The sequence below is a fragment of the Zonotrichia leucophrys genome, chromosome 12 (genome assembly GCF_028769735.1).
Source record: "Zonotrichia leucophrys gambelii isolate GWCS_2022_RI chromosome 12, RI_Zleu_2.0, whole genome shotgun sequence".
In the NCBI taxonomy this organism is placed as follows: Eukaryota; Metazoa; Chordata; class Aves; order Passeriformes; family Passerellidae; genus Zonotrichia; species Zonotrichia leucophrys.
Genome location: NC_088182.1, coordinates 747,930 through 762,708, shown reverse-complemented (window position 1 = coordinate 762,708; position 14,779 = coordinate 747,930). Strand labels below are relative to the sequence as shown.

The 14,779-nt window shown below is 52.2% G+C and overlaps 1 protein-coding gene across 4 annotated transcripts in view; it reads left to right on the top strand.

Annotated features, from left to right (window-relative positions):
* The window catches only part of GRM7 (glutamate metabotropic receptor 7), a 157,802-nt gene that overhangs the window by 128,308 nt on the left and 14,715 nt on the right, over nt 1–14,779 (top strand). For 3 of the 4 annotated variants that reach the window (XR_010441855.1, XM_064724457.1, XM_064724458.1), the window contains exon 9: nt 10,390–10,636. Coding sequence is in view for 3 of the 4 variants with exons in the window: in XM_064724457.1 (XP_064580527.1) it covers nt 10,390–10,636 (247 nt within the window). In the remaining variant the exon portion in view is untranslated. Of the gene's footprint in view, nt 1–10,389; nt 10,637–12,216; nt 12,857–14,779 lie in introns of those variants that run through there. The other variant, XM_064724459.1, reaches the window with a different exon arrangement.

The following is a 14,779-nucleotide window of genomic DNA, read 5'->3' as shown; positions in this document are numbered from 1 at the left end:
GTCTGCAGCTTCTCTGTCAGGCCAAGGAGGCGTTAAACACGTGAGGTGGTTTGGGTGTAAAACTCGGGTTTTTTGCCCCAGATTGCTCAGTCTGAGCACCCCAAATGCTCTGAAGGATTCGCAGGGAATTGCGCTGGTGTCTGGGGGTCTGACTGACTGAGTGTGAGAGGGAATTTTGGAGTTAACTTGGAGCTGGGGATGGAGTGGGAGCTGCGGTGGCACTGTGCAGGATGGGATGGGATCACCTCTCAGGTCTGGGCATTGCTGGAATTGTGGCACTGTGCAGGATGGGATGGGATCACCTCTCAGGTTTGGATATAGCTGGAATTGTCACAGCAGCGCTGATCTGCGATGCAGGTTTGCTTTATTCCTGCAATAAAAGGCAGCGTTAGATAATTAAGAGAGAAGCGCTTCCCTGATGCTCCGGGCTGATGCACGCGGGTGCCTCCCGAAGATCCGGGGGATCGTGGAACGGCTGGAATTTGGCAGCTCCTGAAACGCCAGACTTTGGTAATTAAATCTCATTGAAATGAGCACCTAAATGATGTTGTATTCGGTGGGATTACCCATCGCAGTTTGGCATGACAATAACGCCCGTGTGCGTGTCACAGCCCCAGCACTGCGCGCAGCAGAGCCGGGCTAGCAGTGATGATGATGATGATGATGCACCGGGCAGTTGCCATGGCAACGCTGTTCTAATTGTGACACATCAGCAGCAACAAGAATCGGCTGGCTCCAGTCACGGAGTTAATTAAATGCAAACTGGCACGGCTCTGGGGGAATGCTGGGCAGGAGGAGGAGGAGGAGGAGGAACGCCTCCGGTGCCGGGGACAATCCCAGCCCCTGCCCTGCCCCGGGCTCTCCTGCCCGGAGCTCTGCCGTGGGATGAGCGGTGAGGAGGGGCCGGGGGAGCCCCTGGGGCTGGCACAGAGCTGGGGAGAGGAGCACAGAGCCTCCGAAGGGCATTTTCAGCCAGGGAGATGCTGCTGGTTGCTGGCACAGCTTCAGGGGAGCTTTGGGGATCTTGGTTCTTGCAGGGCTGTCTGAGCAGCCCTGTGTGGGTCCAGCCTGTGTGGGGCTCCAGCTGCTGCCCACACCCCGATCCTTTTTATCGTTTTGACGTTTAAATTGCTGTTCTTTATTACAAGGAATTATTTTCCTTGTGCCAGGGTTTAAACTCCCACCGATGGCTGGTCAGGAGGAAAGGCTTTGCTGCCTTACCCAGGAATCTTCCATTCCTTCAGCAGCTCGACCACACTCCCTGCTCACTGTCACCTTTCAGACAATGAAATCATTTTCAGGGAATGGTTTGAGTTGAGAGGGACCTTAAATCCCACCCAGTGCCATGGCAGGGACACCTCCCACTGTCCCAGGCTGCTCCAATGCCCAGCCTGGCCTTGGGCACTGCCAGGGATCCAGGGGCAGCCACAGCTGCTCTGGGCATGCTAATAAATGAATTAATTAATAACAAGAATAATTTAATTGCTGACTGCTCTGGTTCCCCAGCACACTCCGCAGTCCATACCCAGCACTGTGGGGCCTCAGGACATGTCCAGTCATAACGAGTTTTCTCTAAGTAGCCAAAGCAATTTGTAAATGCTCTGCTTTAACTAATAATTACATTAGCATTTCAAAAGTCACTGAAGAAATGGCTGGCTTCATATATGTATATTTGTCATGTTCTTTACTGCCAGTGCTCTGCTGCAAGGGCTTTAAAGAGCAGTAATAATGTGGGATTATCCTTTCCCTCTCCCCCTCCTGCACTGGCACTGCCTTACACTTCAATTCCCCTGAAGGTCTGCAAGCAGAATTAGATCTCACTTTGTATGCAAATCCGTGGAGTGGACTCTCAGTGTGGGGCTGGGTCAGACCTCAGTGACACTGAAGGATTGCAGGTGGCTTGGGGCATTTGTGGCACTGGGGGAGCTGAGGTGACCCAGGCAGGGCTGGGCCATGGGCACCCAGGGGCACTGGCTGGGCAGGGAATGGTTTGTGGGGCTGGTTTGAGGTCCTGCACGCTGGCTGGGCTGGGAGTACACTGGGAACACTGGGCTGCCTCAGTACAGAGGGCAGTGGTGTGGTGCCAGCCCTCCCTGAGGTGGCACTCGGGGCTGTGGTCTGGGGGACAAGCAGGGAGCAGCCAAGGGCTGATCTTGGAGGGCTTTGCCCAGCTCAGGGACTGTGTGACCAGCAGCCCCCAGGGCAGGGCTCCTTCCCTCAGTCTGCTCTCAGGGAGCCATAAAGGAGGGACACAGGCTGTGCATGAAGTGCCTGCTCCCTGAATGGGCACCCTGGAGTGCCCAAACCAAGAGGAAATTGGGTGCGTTCTGCAGAAACCGTGCCCAGCTGGTGCCAGCAGGGCCTGCCCAGGGCTGTGTGCATGGGCAGGGTCACTGCAGCCCCCAGGGTCACTGCTCACATCCAGGGGCTGTGAGTGGCCAAGCTGTGGGGTCACAGTGAACATCTGGCTCCCAGCTGTGCAGGGAAATGAGTTTTGTTCTCCTGGGAAGGCCAGAGGGTTTCATTTTGGATGGGGAATGTTTGGGCTGAGATTTTGTGAGCCTGGTGTGTGGGTCATGGAGCACGTTCAGTGGCTGAAGCAAGTGGAGGCAAAGGGAATTTATTAAGTGGAGTGTCTCAGGAAAAGAGCAGCTTGATCTCAGGGAAAGCCTTCCAAGTGGGCCAGACTGGCTGGATGTAAATCAAACATTCATATGGCTGGGTCAGGGCAGGCAGAGTTGGAGTGAGAGGACAGAAAAAGGTGTTGGAGCTTGCTCTGTGAGATGAACCTCCTGTGGGATCTCTGCTCTCGTTAGGGCAGGGCCTGGGCTGGAGCAGCTGGGGGTTCATCCTGGCAGGAGTGCAGCTGGATGGCTCAGGAGAGCCCGAGAGGGATGGGCACTGGGTTACAGCTCAGTTACAGCCCAGTCAGGGCAGGAGGAGCCCTGTGCTGGGGCTGCCTTGCACTGCTGGCCTGGTCAGCCCCTCTTCTGAGGCTGCCTTGAGGCTTCACTTGCTCCTTTTGCTTTGTTTTCTCAGTATTAGCTTGCTGTGTGTGACTGGGGGACTCTTAGCAGTGCTTGTTGTATTTATTCTGGATTATGGGTTTCATTTTGCAAGGCCTGAGCACCTGAGGTGAGAGGGCTGCTGGCTGTCCTGGCGTGTGGCTGTGTGATGTCCTGGGCAGTGGAACAGAACTGCAGCCCCAGGCTGGTACAGAGCCCGAGGGGGAGAGGAGCACCTGGGCACCTGTGCCCGTCCTGCCAGGCTGTGAGTGGTGCTGGCAGTGCTCTGCAGTGCTGGCACGGCAGGGCTGCACTCACAGCTCCCATTGCCATGGCAACCTGGCCACATCGAGAGCTGCTGTGCCTGTGCCGGCCTGGCCCTGAGCCCCCTGAGCCTGCCCGGCCCTGAGCCCCCTGAGCCCCCTGTGCCTGCCCGGCCCTGAGCCCCCTGTGCCTGCCCGGCCCTGAGCCCCCTGTGCCTGCCCGGCCCTGAGCCCCCTGAGCCTGCCCAGCCCTGAGCCCACCTGCCCACACCCTGGGGCTGCAGGAGCTCCTGCTGCTGCCTCCCATCCTGCTGCTGCTCATGGGAGGAGTGCCTGTGCTCCAGGTGCTCCCTGCCCTGCCTTCCCCCTGCAGCTTCCTCAGGGCTCCGTGCAGAGGGAGGCAGAGCAGGGTCTGATCCCTGCTGGGGATCCCAGGAGCTGTGCATCTCTGGAGTTTACAGGAACCATGGATCCCTGCAGCTCACAGGAGCTGTGCCCCTAAAGGCAATATTTGATCCTGGAATGTTTCTGGGCTGTTGAGGGCCCAGCCAGGACTCTCTGCTGTGCTGCATGGCCGTGGGCAATCTCATGGAATGCTCCACAACCTTCCACAGCTCCTCTCTGAAACTGGGCATGGGGGTTTGGCATCTGCAGGTGTTGGTGACTGCAGGGTTGGAGAAACCTGCTCTGGTGGGGACATCATGTGTCCCTTGGGGACATTGTGTGCCTTTGGGGACATTGTGTGTTTCTGGTGACATTGTGTGTCCCTTGGGGACACTGTGTACCCCTGGTGACATTGTGTGTCCCTTGGGGACACTGTGTACCCCTGGGGACATTGTTTGTCCTTTGGGCACCTTATGTACCTTCTTGGTGACATTGTGTGCCCCTAGAGACATTGTGTGTCCCTGGGGGCACCATGTGTTCTTGGTGACATTGTGTGCCCCTTGGGACATCATGTGCCCCAGTGCCAGCCCTGTGCCAGCCCCAGCCCTGTGCAGTGCCCACCACCCTGCAGAGACCCAGCCCTGGGGTCTGACGTTATTTCCCTCAAAATCTCGAGCTGAGGGTTGCAGGGTTGGGGTTTTTTTTCTCCTTTTACATTGAATTATTCAATAGCTGAAGTGAGTAAAATTAAAGATTTCTAGACTGGTGACGTTTGGAATGTAAGAAGGATAGCAAAATCTGTTTCATTTGAACTCTAATCTCTGGTCATGTATAAAATGAATAAAATGCAATAAGTGTGGAGAAATATGATTTACAACAGCAGCCAGAGTCTGGCTCTGAATGCCCAAAAATGCCAAGATTGTGTGTCAGTCAATTTAGCAGTGCAGTGGCGAGGGGAGCAATGAAATGAAGGCTTGCTCTTTTTGCTCTTTTTTCCTTTTTTTTTTTTTTTGTTTTTTGTTTTTTTGGAAGAAGTGACAGATGAAGAATTATTTCTAGCTCAAAAAAGCCAAGTGCTCAGCCCATGAGAGAGGGAAAAGCCATTATTGTAATAATAGAAGTGGAGGATGTGCATTACTCCTGCTGCACTTTGTGTTTGTCTCCTTTAGTGATGTGTAACTTATTTTAGAGCTATGATCACAAACAGGAATGCCAAGCAAGAGACGTTAGACAGTTCTGAGGACTGATAATGGCATTTCTGGAGCTCTTCCCTCTGGCTGAGCCTGAAATCCAGCCAAGCCCTGGCTGAAGTCCCTGGGTGAGCCAGCAGGGGTGGGAGGTGTCAGGACCCTCCTGCAGGGGAGCAGCCCCTGGCTGGGTCCTTCATCCACTGCAGTGTGTCCATCCCTGGGGACATGTGGGCAGCAGGGACGGAGCACCAGGAGAGGGGCCTGCCGCTGTGGCTGTCCCTCTGCTGTCACCAGCCAGGCCAGGGATCACAGCCCATGGATCCCATGGATCCCATCCCATTATCCCATCCCAACTCATTATCCCATCCCATAGATCCCATCCCATGGATCCCTTATCCCATCCCATGGATCCCATTATCCTATCCCATGGATCCTATCCCATGGATCCCATCCCATTATCCCATCCCATCCCATCATCCCATCCCATGCCATCCCATGGATCCCATCCCATTATCCCATCCCTCAGTGGGATCCTCACCCAGCAGGGCAGAGCTCAGTGCCAGGGGCACAGAGCAGCAGCAGCAGGAGGGACCAGGGGGAGCAGAAGCTCTCCTGCCCAGGGCTGGGGGTGCACAGAGCTCACTGCAAACCCCCCTGCCCTTGCAGGGTCACTTCTCCTGCACATCCTTGACTCTTTTGTGCAAGGACAGGGAGGCACCAGCTCCCAACCCCTTCAATCCCCTGTTGGCCTCAGAGCTTTCCTTGGTGATGACTCCCAGGTGACCCCAGGCAGCTCCTGGGCCCCTTTGCTGTCTCTGAGCCTGCCTCAGAAAGCCAAGGCAGCTCTTTCTGCAGCATTGGAGGAGTGTGCTCAGCACTGTGTGTGTGACTTGTGGGGCTGCCTCTGACACTGCTTCAGTTCTCTCTCAGCCATCAGATGCAGCCTGAAAGCAGCACTTGCTGTTTTCCATTGCTGCTCTGTCCAATTATCTGGCTAATTTAATTTCCTTCCAGATAAGCTGTTAGAGTTTCTCTCGCAGGCTGGAGGGACAAAATTCCTCCTCTCTGCATCTGCATCAGCACCCTCAGAGCAATTCAGCATTTGCTATTTTGAATTATCACACACGTTATGGATATAACCCATAAACGTTTATTTTTGGTGCATGCAAATTTCTTGCATAAGGAGGTTCCTAATATAAGGGAACAAGCTGTATAAAACACTTAGCTGGAATAACCGAGAAATTTAAAATACAGACATTCACTTCAGCTCTCCTCCACACGATTGTGTGAACCACAAGCTGACACACTGGATGTGCTGGGTGCTCTGGGGACGTGGGAATGGATGGTGGCTCTGACAAGGTGACATCAGGAGCAGCAGGTTCAGCCTGCAGGCACTGGGAACTGGGAATTTGTCCTGTTAGTCCTGCTCACTCCGTGCTGGCTGCCTCTGCGTGTGGCCCTGCAGGGGAGCCTCGCTGGGAATGTGAGTGAGGATTCCTGTGTGTGGCTGAGCCTCCTGCTGCCAGGAACTGCTGGGACAGGATCCCTGCATCCCTGCAACCTGGCATCCCTGCATCCCTGCTGCAGGTGCTGCCACAGGGGCTGGGACACAACTCTGCCTTCAGCAAGTTGGACTTTTAGGTGCATCTGTTGGAGGAATTTTCATTTTGTTGGCATAAATTGTTATTGGGAATGAGGAATTGTTCCCTGTGAGAGCAGGCAGGCCCTGGCACAGGTGCTCAGGGCAGCTGTGGCTGCCCCTGGATCCCTGGCAGTGCCCAAGGCCAGGCTGGACACCCTGGAACAGTGGGAGGTGTCCCTGCCATGGCAGGGGTGGCACTGGGTGGGATTTAGGGTCTCTTCCCCCACACCACTCTGGGATTCTGGACATGCAGCCCATTCCCTGAGCCACCCCACAGGGGCTCTCTGTGCCTGCCTTGCTATTTCTGCTCTGATGCCTGTGATCAGCACAACTCCTGTGATTTCTGTGTAGATCAGATTTGTTCATAGACCTTGACACTTGCACAACTTCCTTCATGCAGAAAAGCCAGTTCTTTATTCACATAGCTAGTTTTTATTCACATGGCCAGTTCTTTATTCACATGGCCAGTTCCTTATTCACGTAGCTCATTCTTACGGGAAATATCAGAAGGCACCTGTGTTAAACCTATCTGGTTAACAATACACTGAAACTCACTGAGGGTCAGTAAATGGCCTTTGTTGGTCAGTAAATGGCCTTTGTGCCTGCCCACCAAATCCTTCTATTTCTGGATGGTTTACATATTGTGTTCACTGATTGCCATGGGACAGATTTTTGTTTTTTACAGGTGCAAATGGTTCTCTTACCAGAAGGGTTTGTGCTGTAGCTGCTTTCATTCTGGTTTAGTTGTGCTAGCTGCTTTCATTCTGGTTTAGTTGTGCTAGCTGCTTTCATTCTGGTTTATGGTTCTAGCTGCTTTCATTCTGGTTTGTGCTGTAGCTGCTTTCATTCTGGCTGCTGGTTTGATAGAGCACCAGGGCCCAAACCACATATTATAATGTCTCTCCCTGCATGCCCCAGGTGCTGGCACAGGCAGGTGGGTCTGGGGTCCCCAGGGAGGGCACAGGGCTCCTGCAGGAGGGCCAGGGCCCTCTCCCACCCCCTGCACCCCCAAATCCCCCAGGGCACGTTTCCATTTGGGTCCTTTCACCTCCCATGGTTTTGCAAACACACGGCGCAGGGGAAGCTAATTTTAATTTTTATTAAAAAGTGTTTCTCATTCTTATATTTGCACAACATAATGTAGAGAATGAGATAGAATCTTCAGATGACCTGGAAAAGCCTTCTGGGAGATTTATAAACCGTCTACTTCAGCTGTAAGAACATTTGTTTTAATTCCCATATAAAAGTGAGATAAATTGGCTTGTAATAGCACGAGTCCAAAAATATCTCAAGTTACCACTTTATTTCCATATTGCAACATAACACAATTCAGTGCATAATTAGAAAGCTGAATTAGGGAAGAGGAGCAGTTGCTCCTGATTAGACTGAAGGCAAAGCTTTAGCCTGCTAAAAGGGTTCTGACTCCTAAAGGGACTTTTCAAAGCTCCACAGCTCTGAGTTAAGTTGTTCTATAAACTGGATCAGTTCTTCTGGCCCAGCAGCTGGAAATCTCTCCTGGGTTGGCAAAGACAGAGGCCTGATCCTGCAGGGCTCTGCTTCCCAGAGAAATCACCGTTCATGCAGAATTAGCCAGTGATGTATTTTGTTCTATAAAAATTGCCCGTTATTAGATGTGTGTATTCCAGACCAGTCCAATTTTCTCTCAAGGTTTGGAAGGCAATTTTTGTGATTTGCATGAATAAAGCAAGAATCTGGAAAACATAAAAATCTAAAATTCAAATGGAAATCACTTATGTAAAAGCCGTGATAAAATCTAGGTGCTTTTGCATGTGAATGATGTCCTCGGGGTTGGGTTTTCTCCAGTGCCTGCTTCAAAGTCGCTGCATTTGCAATGCAGTGTGTGGAGTTAAGATTTGTCAGAAGTCAGAGTCTGCTGGAGAGAGATTTGGGTGAGGGTGACCCTTCAGAGGGTTTGTCCTTCTGTCAGAGCAGATGTGGCTCCAAACCCTGCAGGAGAGTGGTTCTGGGGGACCAACACCAGATTGCTTTAGAAAGCCTGGATTTCCTCTGGCAACGTTTCCAGTCATGTCAGGGACCCCAAATCCCACCCAGTGCCAGCCTGCCATGGCAGGGACCCCAAATCCCACCCAGTGCCGCCCCTGCCATGGCAGGGACACCTCCCACTGTCCCAAGGTGTCCCAATGTCCAGCTTGGCCTTGGGCACTGCCAGGGATCCAGGGGCAGCCCTAGCTGCTCTGGGCACCTGTGCAGGGAATAATTCCCAATTCCCAGTATCCCATCCATCCCTGCCCTCTGGCAGTGGGAGCCATTCCCTGTGCTGTCCCTCCATCCCAGGTAAATGTTCTCTCTCTCTCTGAACTTTCTTGTAGCTCCTTCAGGCCCTGCAAGGCCACAGCTCTGTCACCCCAGAGCCTTCTCCCCTCCAGGCTGGATAAGCTCCATCCCAGTTCTCATTCATGTCGAGTCTGAGTATCTCTCACTAAATCTGCATCTTAATTTCTTAATTTAATCTCGGGTTTGGGAGCTGCCAGGTTCAGCAGGCAGCTGTAAAAGGCACGCATGAGTTATTAGAGTCCCATTGTCAGTTAAATCTGATCCTTTGTACTTTAAGTCACCCATTTGCATTCATCTAAAATGCTTCCCTAGAATTTATCAGAAGAAGTGAAATAAGAAATGAAATAGTTTCACGTAAACTGCATTTTTATGTCTGACTGGTAAAACCACAAAGCAGAGATAAAACACATAAAACTGAGGCTCTGCATAATAAGCATATCTATTAGTTTCCCTTATCTTTAGGCTGCTCCCATTTGTCATGAGAAGCTTTGTGTGTCACTCATCCCTCCTTGTTCTACAAACGCTCTTTTCTGCCTCCCTTTTATCTCCCATCAGCGTCTGCAAGGTGGGAGCTCTGGAGGTGCTGCCAGAGACCCCTTTGATTAAATAATCATCTCACCTTCAACCCCTGCCCAGCAGGAGAAACCAAACCCAGCTCCTGAGCTGCTGCTGCTCAGGATGGAGGGGAAGGTTTGGACCCAAGGCTGAGGCAGCTCCAGTCAGACCAATTCCCCACTGGGGCACAGCAGCTGCTGCAGGGTGCCCTAATTACATAAATCGCAATTAAACTGTGGGACCTTGCTGTGGGAACTGTGCTAAGGCCCCTGGAAGTCTCGGGCACTGAAGCTGTTGGTGGATCAGGCAGGGCATTTGTGTGGGACATCATGGTGGCTGCAGGGCAGAGGTCTCAGCTCCCTCATCTGCATTGCAGACTGGTTAAAAATCGTGTTAAATGGATGTGTGTGTGAACTGCTGTGGCCTGGCTAGGCCTGTGGTGTGTAACATGCAAAGTTGTTAAAAATTCCTTTACAACTGCTGTTTGTGTGTGAGGTGCTGCAGGCTGGCCAGGCCCTATGTGTAATGTGTGCAAATTTGTTAGAAATGACTTTACAGTGGGTATTTATGCTTGAACTGCTGCAGGCTGGCCCAGTCCTATGTGTAACACATGCAGACTGGTTAAAAATTACTTTTCTTTGGTATTTATGTTTGAACTGCTGCAGCCCACACCCATGGTGTGTAACTCATGCAGACAGGTTGAAATCCCTTTCCAGCAGGTACTTATTTGTGTGTGAAGTGCTGCAGCTCCCATCCTGGTGTGTAACACATGGAAACTGGTTCTAATCCCTTTCCAGCGGTTATTTATCTGTGTGTGAGGCACTGCAGCCCTGCCCTGTGGTGTAACACCCAGACAGGTTACAATCCCTTTCCAGGGGTATTGCTGTGTGGGGGGGTGCTGCAGCGCCACTCACGGTGTGTGACATCTAGAAAGATTACAATCCCTTTCCAGCAGGTATTTTATGCCTGGTATTTCATGTGTGAGCGGCCCCAGGCTGGTGACCCCGCGCGTAACCCGTCTCTGTTGTCCGCAGCTCTACATCCAAACCACCACGCTCACCATCTCCATGAACCTGAGCGCGTCGGTGGCGCTGGGGATGCTCTACATGCCCAAGGTTTACATCATCATCTTCCACCCGGAGCTGAACGTGCAGAAGCGCAAGCGCAGCTTCAAGGCGGTGGTGACGGCGGCCACCATGTCCTCGCGCCTGTCGCACAAGCCCAGCGACCGCCCCAACGGCGAGGCCAAGACGGAGCTCTGCGAGAACGTGGACCCCAACAGTGAGTACGGGGCTCTGCAGCGCTCCGGGGCTGCTCCTGCTTTGCTCCATCGTGGTGTTTGCAGCTCTGGGCTGGTGGTGGAACTCTCTGCTTTTGGCTCTTGGCGGTGCCGTTTGGTGGTGGAGCCTCAGTAGGGGTTGGGAGCTGTGAGTGACTCGTGGTCCCCTGCTTTCCCTCTGAGAGGGAGGGAACAGCACACCCTGGGCACAGAACCCTGCACATCCCTGGGCACAGAACCCTGCACATCCCCTGAGTACAGAACCCTGGGCACAGAACCCTGCACATCTCCAGGCACAGAACCATGGGCACAGAACCCTGCACATCCCCTGAGTACAGAACCCTGCACATCCCCGGGCACAGAACCCTGGACACAGAACCCTGCACATCCCCAGGCACAGAACCCTGCACATCCCCAGGCACAGAACCCTGCACATCCCCAGGCACAGAACCCTGGACACAGAACCCTGCACATCCCCTGAGTACAGAACCCTGCACATCCCCAGGCACAGAACCCTGCATATCCCCTGGGCACAGAACCCTGCACATCCCCAGGCACAGAACCATGGCACAGAACCCTGCACATCCCAGGCACAGAACCTTGGCACAGAACCCTGCACATCCCCGGGCACAGAACCCTGGGCACAGAACCCTGCATATCCCTGGGCACAGAACCCTGCACATCCCCGGGCACAGAACCCTGGGCACAGAACCCTGCACATCCCCAGGCACAGAACCCTGGGCACAGAACCCTGCACATCCCCAGGCACAGAACCCTGCAGCCCGGGTCCAGCTGGCCCTGGCAAGCACCAAATTCATCAATAACTCTGCTAACACCAGTTTTCACCCTGGTTCTTGCAAAGTTGCTTTGCAAAAATCTCACGGTCCCTGAAGATTCCCATTTAGGGATTTTATCTGGTCTTAATGCAAATCTTGCCACCGATTTAAAGGGAAAATAGATGGCAAAGACACTTCTAGTTTCCTTAATGTGCATAGCAGAGGATAGCACAGCACGAAATTACAGACTGAGGCCATCAAATTTGATTTGCATTTGAATCTGGAAGGAGCTGAGGAAGGAGACAGCTGCACAGCTCTGAGCACGCTGCAAAGGTTTGGGCACGTCTGCAGTTCTTGTGCAAAGCCAGCTCTGAATGTGGAGAAATGCCCTTTCCCTGCCCGTGCTCCACTGATCTGTTTGCTGCTGGAATTCCTGCCACTTCTTGTCCTGTCAGTGCTGCTGGGATTCCTGCCTCACTGGTGCTGGGATTCCTGCTTTATTAATGCTGTTGGAATTCCTGCCTCTAATGCTGCTGGGATTCCTGCCTCTAATGCTGCTGGGATTCCTGCCTCTAGTGCTGCTGGAATTCCTGCTTTATTAATGCTGTTGGAATTCCTGCCTCACTGGTGCTGGAATTCCTGCCCCTAATGCTGCTGGAATTCCTGCCTCTAATGCTGCTGGAATTCCTGCCCCATTAATGCTGCTGGAATTCCTGCCTGGAGCAGCAGCTCTGCTGTCAAAGCAGAGTGGGAGCAGGCAGCACATCCCTGACACTGCATTTTCCTCCCCCTGCTCACCCCTGCAGGATTTACCCCTGATGTCTGATCATGCAGGTGCACAAAATCCATTCCTGCTGGGAAAACCAAATTCATCCTTGGAAGCTGCACTGGGATTCAGAACCATGGACAGAGCCAGGGACAGAACGATGGACAGAGCCATGGAACGGCTCTCACAAATTAAGGACTTGCAGCTGGAGAGAGCCCCGAGTGCAGGAGGAAATAAATGGAATTCCTGCCCTGGGCTGTTCCCCAGTGTCACTCAGGGCCCTCTGCCAAGGCAGATTTCAGGAAGGGAAGGCAGGAAAAGAGAATTTGAAATCCAGCTGGGCCAGGGCAGGGGATTGTGTTGCTGGTGCACTTCACTAACCACTCTTTGGATCAACTAAGCTGAAATTAAACACCACAAACCCCAAATGTAAGAATTTCATGCCAAAACTTGGCCAAAGAGAAAGCCACCCAAGCTGTGATGCTGGAATGTTCCCTGTGGGAGCCCAGCCTGGGGACATCCCCCCCAGGGTCCCCTCCTGCTCTCATCCTCCTGTGCTGCATCTTATTGCTGCTTTCAGACTTCTGAGAACATTCTCCCCTCCTACCAAAGAGCAGCCAGATTTTACTTTGGGAAGGAAATATTTTTACTATAAATAAAAACTGCTCACCTAAGCCCCGTGTTTCTGGTCAAACACCCATTTTTAGTCCAGGGCTGTAGACCAGAACATGTTTTCAAGAGGCACAAGGGGCAGAGGCCCCTGGCTTGCCCAGATGTGCCACCTTTGCCTCGAGCCTTCACTGAGTGGGACTTTGAAGCTCATGAATGTGTTTGTTAGGAAATGTGGCATCTCTGACTTTCTGCTTTATGAGCTTTTCCTTCTTTATTATCACTTGTGAAATAATTATTTTAAAAACATTTTCATTATTTATGTGGAATTCCATCTGTTCATAGTCTCAGCTGCACCAGCACTGCTCGTTCATTCCCCAGGTCTGTGTGTTCATAACAATTATTAGAAAATCAAATGATATAAACTTCTGCTGTACTTCAAAGTTTTGGGGTGCCTTAGTGCCAGTGTAACTGCTGCAGTTCCTGTGCTGTGGCATTGATTGGGTTAATGATCAGCCCCCTGATCAGGCAGTGTTCAGGAATGTGTATAACAGTAGTTCACCTGAACTCAGTTTCGGTTTTTGAAGTTTGAGTAGTCTGTTCAATAAAAGTCATTTACAGTTCCATTTTTAGGTGGAAAAAAATGAAAATTGTATTAGTGAATTTTAAAAACAGTCATAACATCCAAGCAAAACTCCTCAAACTTAATTTTCAGTGAAATTTTGGGTATGGTGTCCATACATAAAAATGGGTTTGATGTTTTTATAGCAATTCTACTTTAAAAAATATTTTATACTGTGAATGGGGAAATTTCCTGAGTTTTACCAATCAGAAAATAGGAAATGTGAATTACAAATTGCCCTGGATGCATTTTGGAGCAATTTAAAAAAAAAATCTCAAATATCTTCTCTTAAAACCAAAGGATGTTTTTCCAGTATTTCTTTGTGAAATTCAGGGTTTGGTTGTTGGAGCCATGCAAGGCTCTGGAGCTCAGGGGGCAGAGCAGGGAAGTTCCTGGAGAGGATCAGAGTTAGCAGTGCCCAGAGCGAGCTGAGTGCTGGCCTGGCTCAGCCGTGGGCTCTGCGAGTACAGTGGGGTTTGCACTTTGATTTTCTGCTCTTTCTTGTGGGGCTGCTGCTGCTGCTTGCTCAGCTGCTGGGTGCTGCAGGTGCCATTTCTGCTGGGAGGTGTTCCATGAGTGTTCCCCTGTCCCAGCCCAGGGAGCACCAGCACAGGACCCACAGACCTCCAAACAAACTCTGGAAATGTGGGGCTGACCCTACCCCCAAACCCTGGAAATGTGGGGCTGACCCTACCTCCACACCCTGGAAATGTGGGGCTGAGCCCACATTTATGGCCTGTCCTGCTCACAGGCCACAGTCAAAGCACAAGCAAAATGTGGATGGTTTTACAGAGAAATAGCCTTGAAAAAATCTTCAGGTTTTAGCAGATCTTTAGAAGACCAGAGCAGCTGGGGCTGCCCTGGATCCCTGGCAGTGCCCAAGGCCAGGCTGGACACTGGGACAGTGGGAGGTGTCCCTGCCATGGCAGGGGTGGCACTGGGTGGGATTTGGGGTCCCTCCCGGCCCAGACCCCTCTGTGGCAGTGGGCTGAAGGTGTCCCTGTCAGGCTGAAGCTCTGTGAACTCCTGAGTGCTGCCCAGGAGCAGGGGATGCTCATCCTGTGGAACCTCCGCACACAGCTCAGGGGCAGCCTGCTGGGACTGAGGCTCACAGAAAGGTGTGCTCAGCACCTGGAGAGGGTCTGGAGTGGGCCCAGAGGGAGGCACTGATTGATTATTGATTGAGAGAGAAGCCCTGGCAGTGCAGTGACCTCATGTCCCTGCCATGCCAGGGGAGGGGGCTGGCTGTGTGAGATTGCCTGGGATCCCTGGGAGAGCCACACCTCTCCTGCTGAACTGGGTGTGTTAGGGCCAAGCCTTCCAATCCATTTAGGAGAAGTCTCCTAATCACTCCTGTTTGCCATCTGGCAGT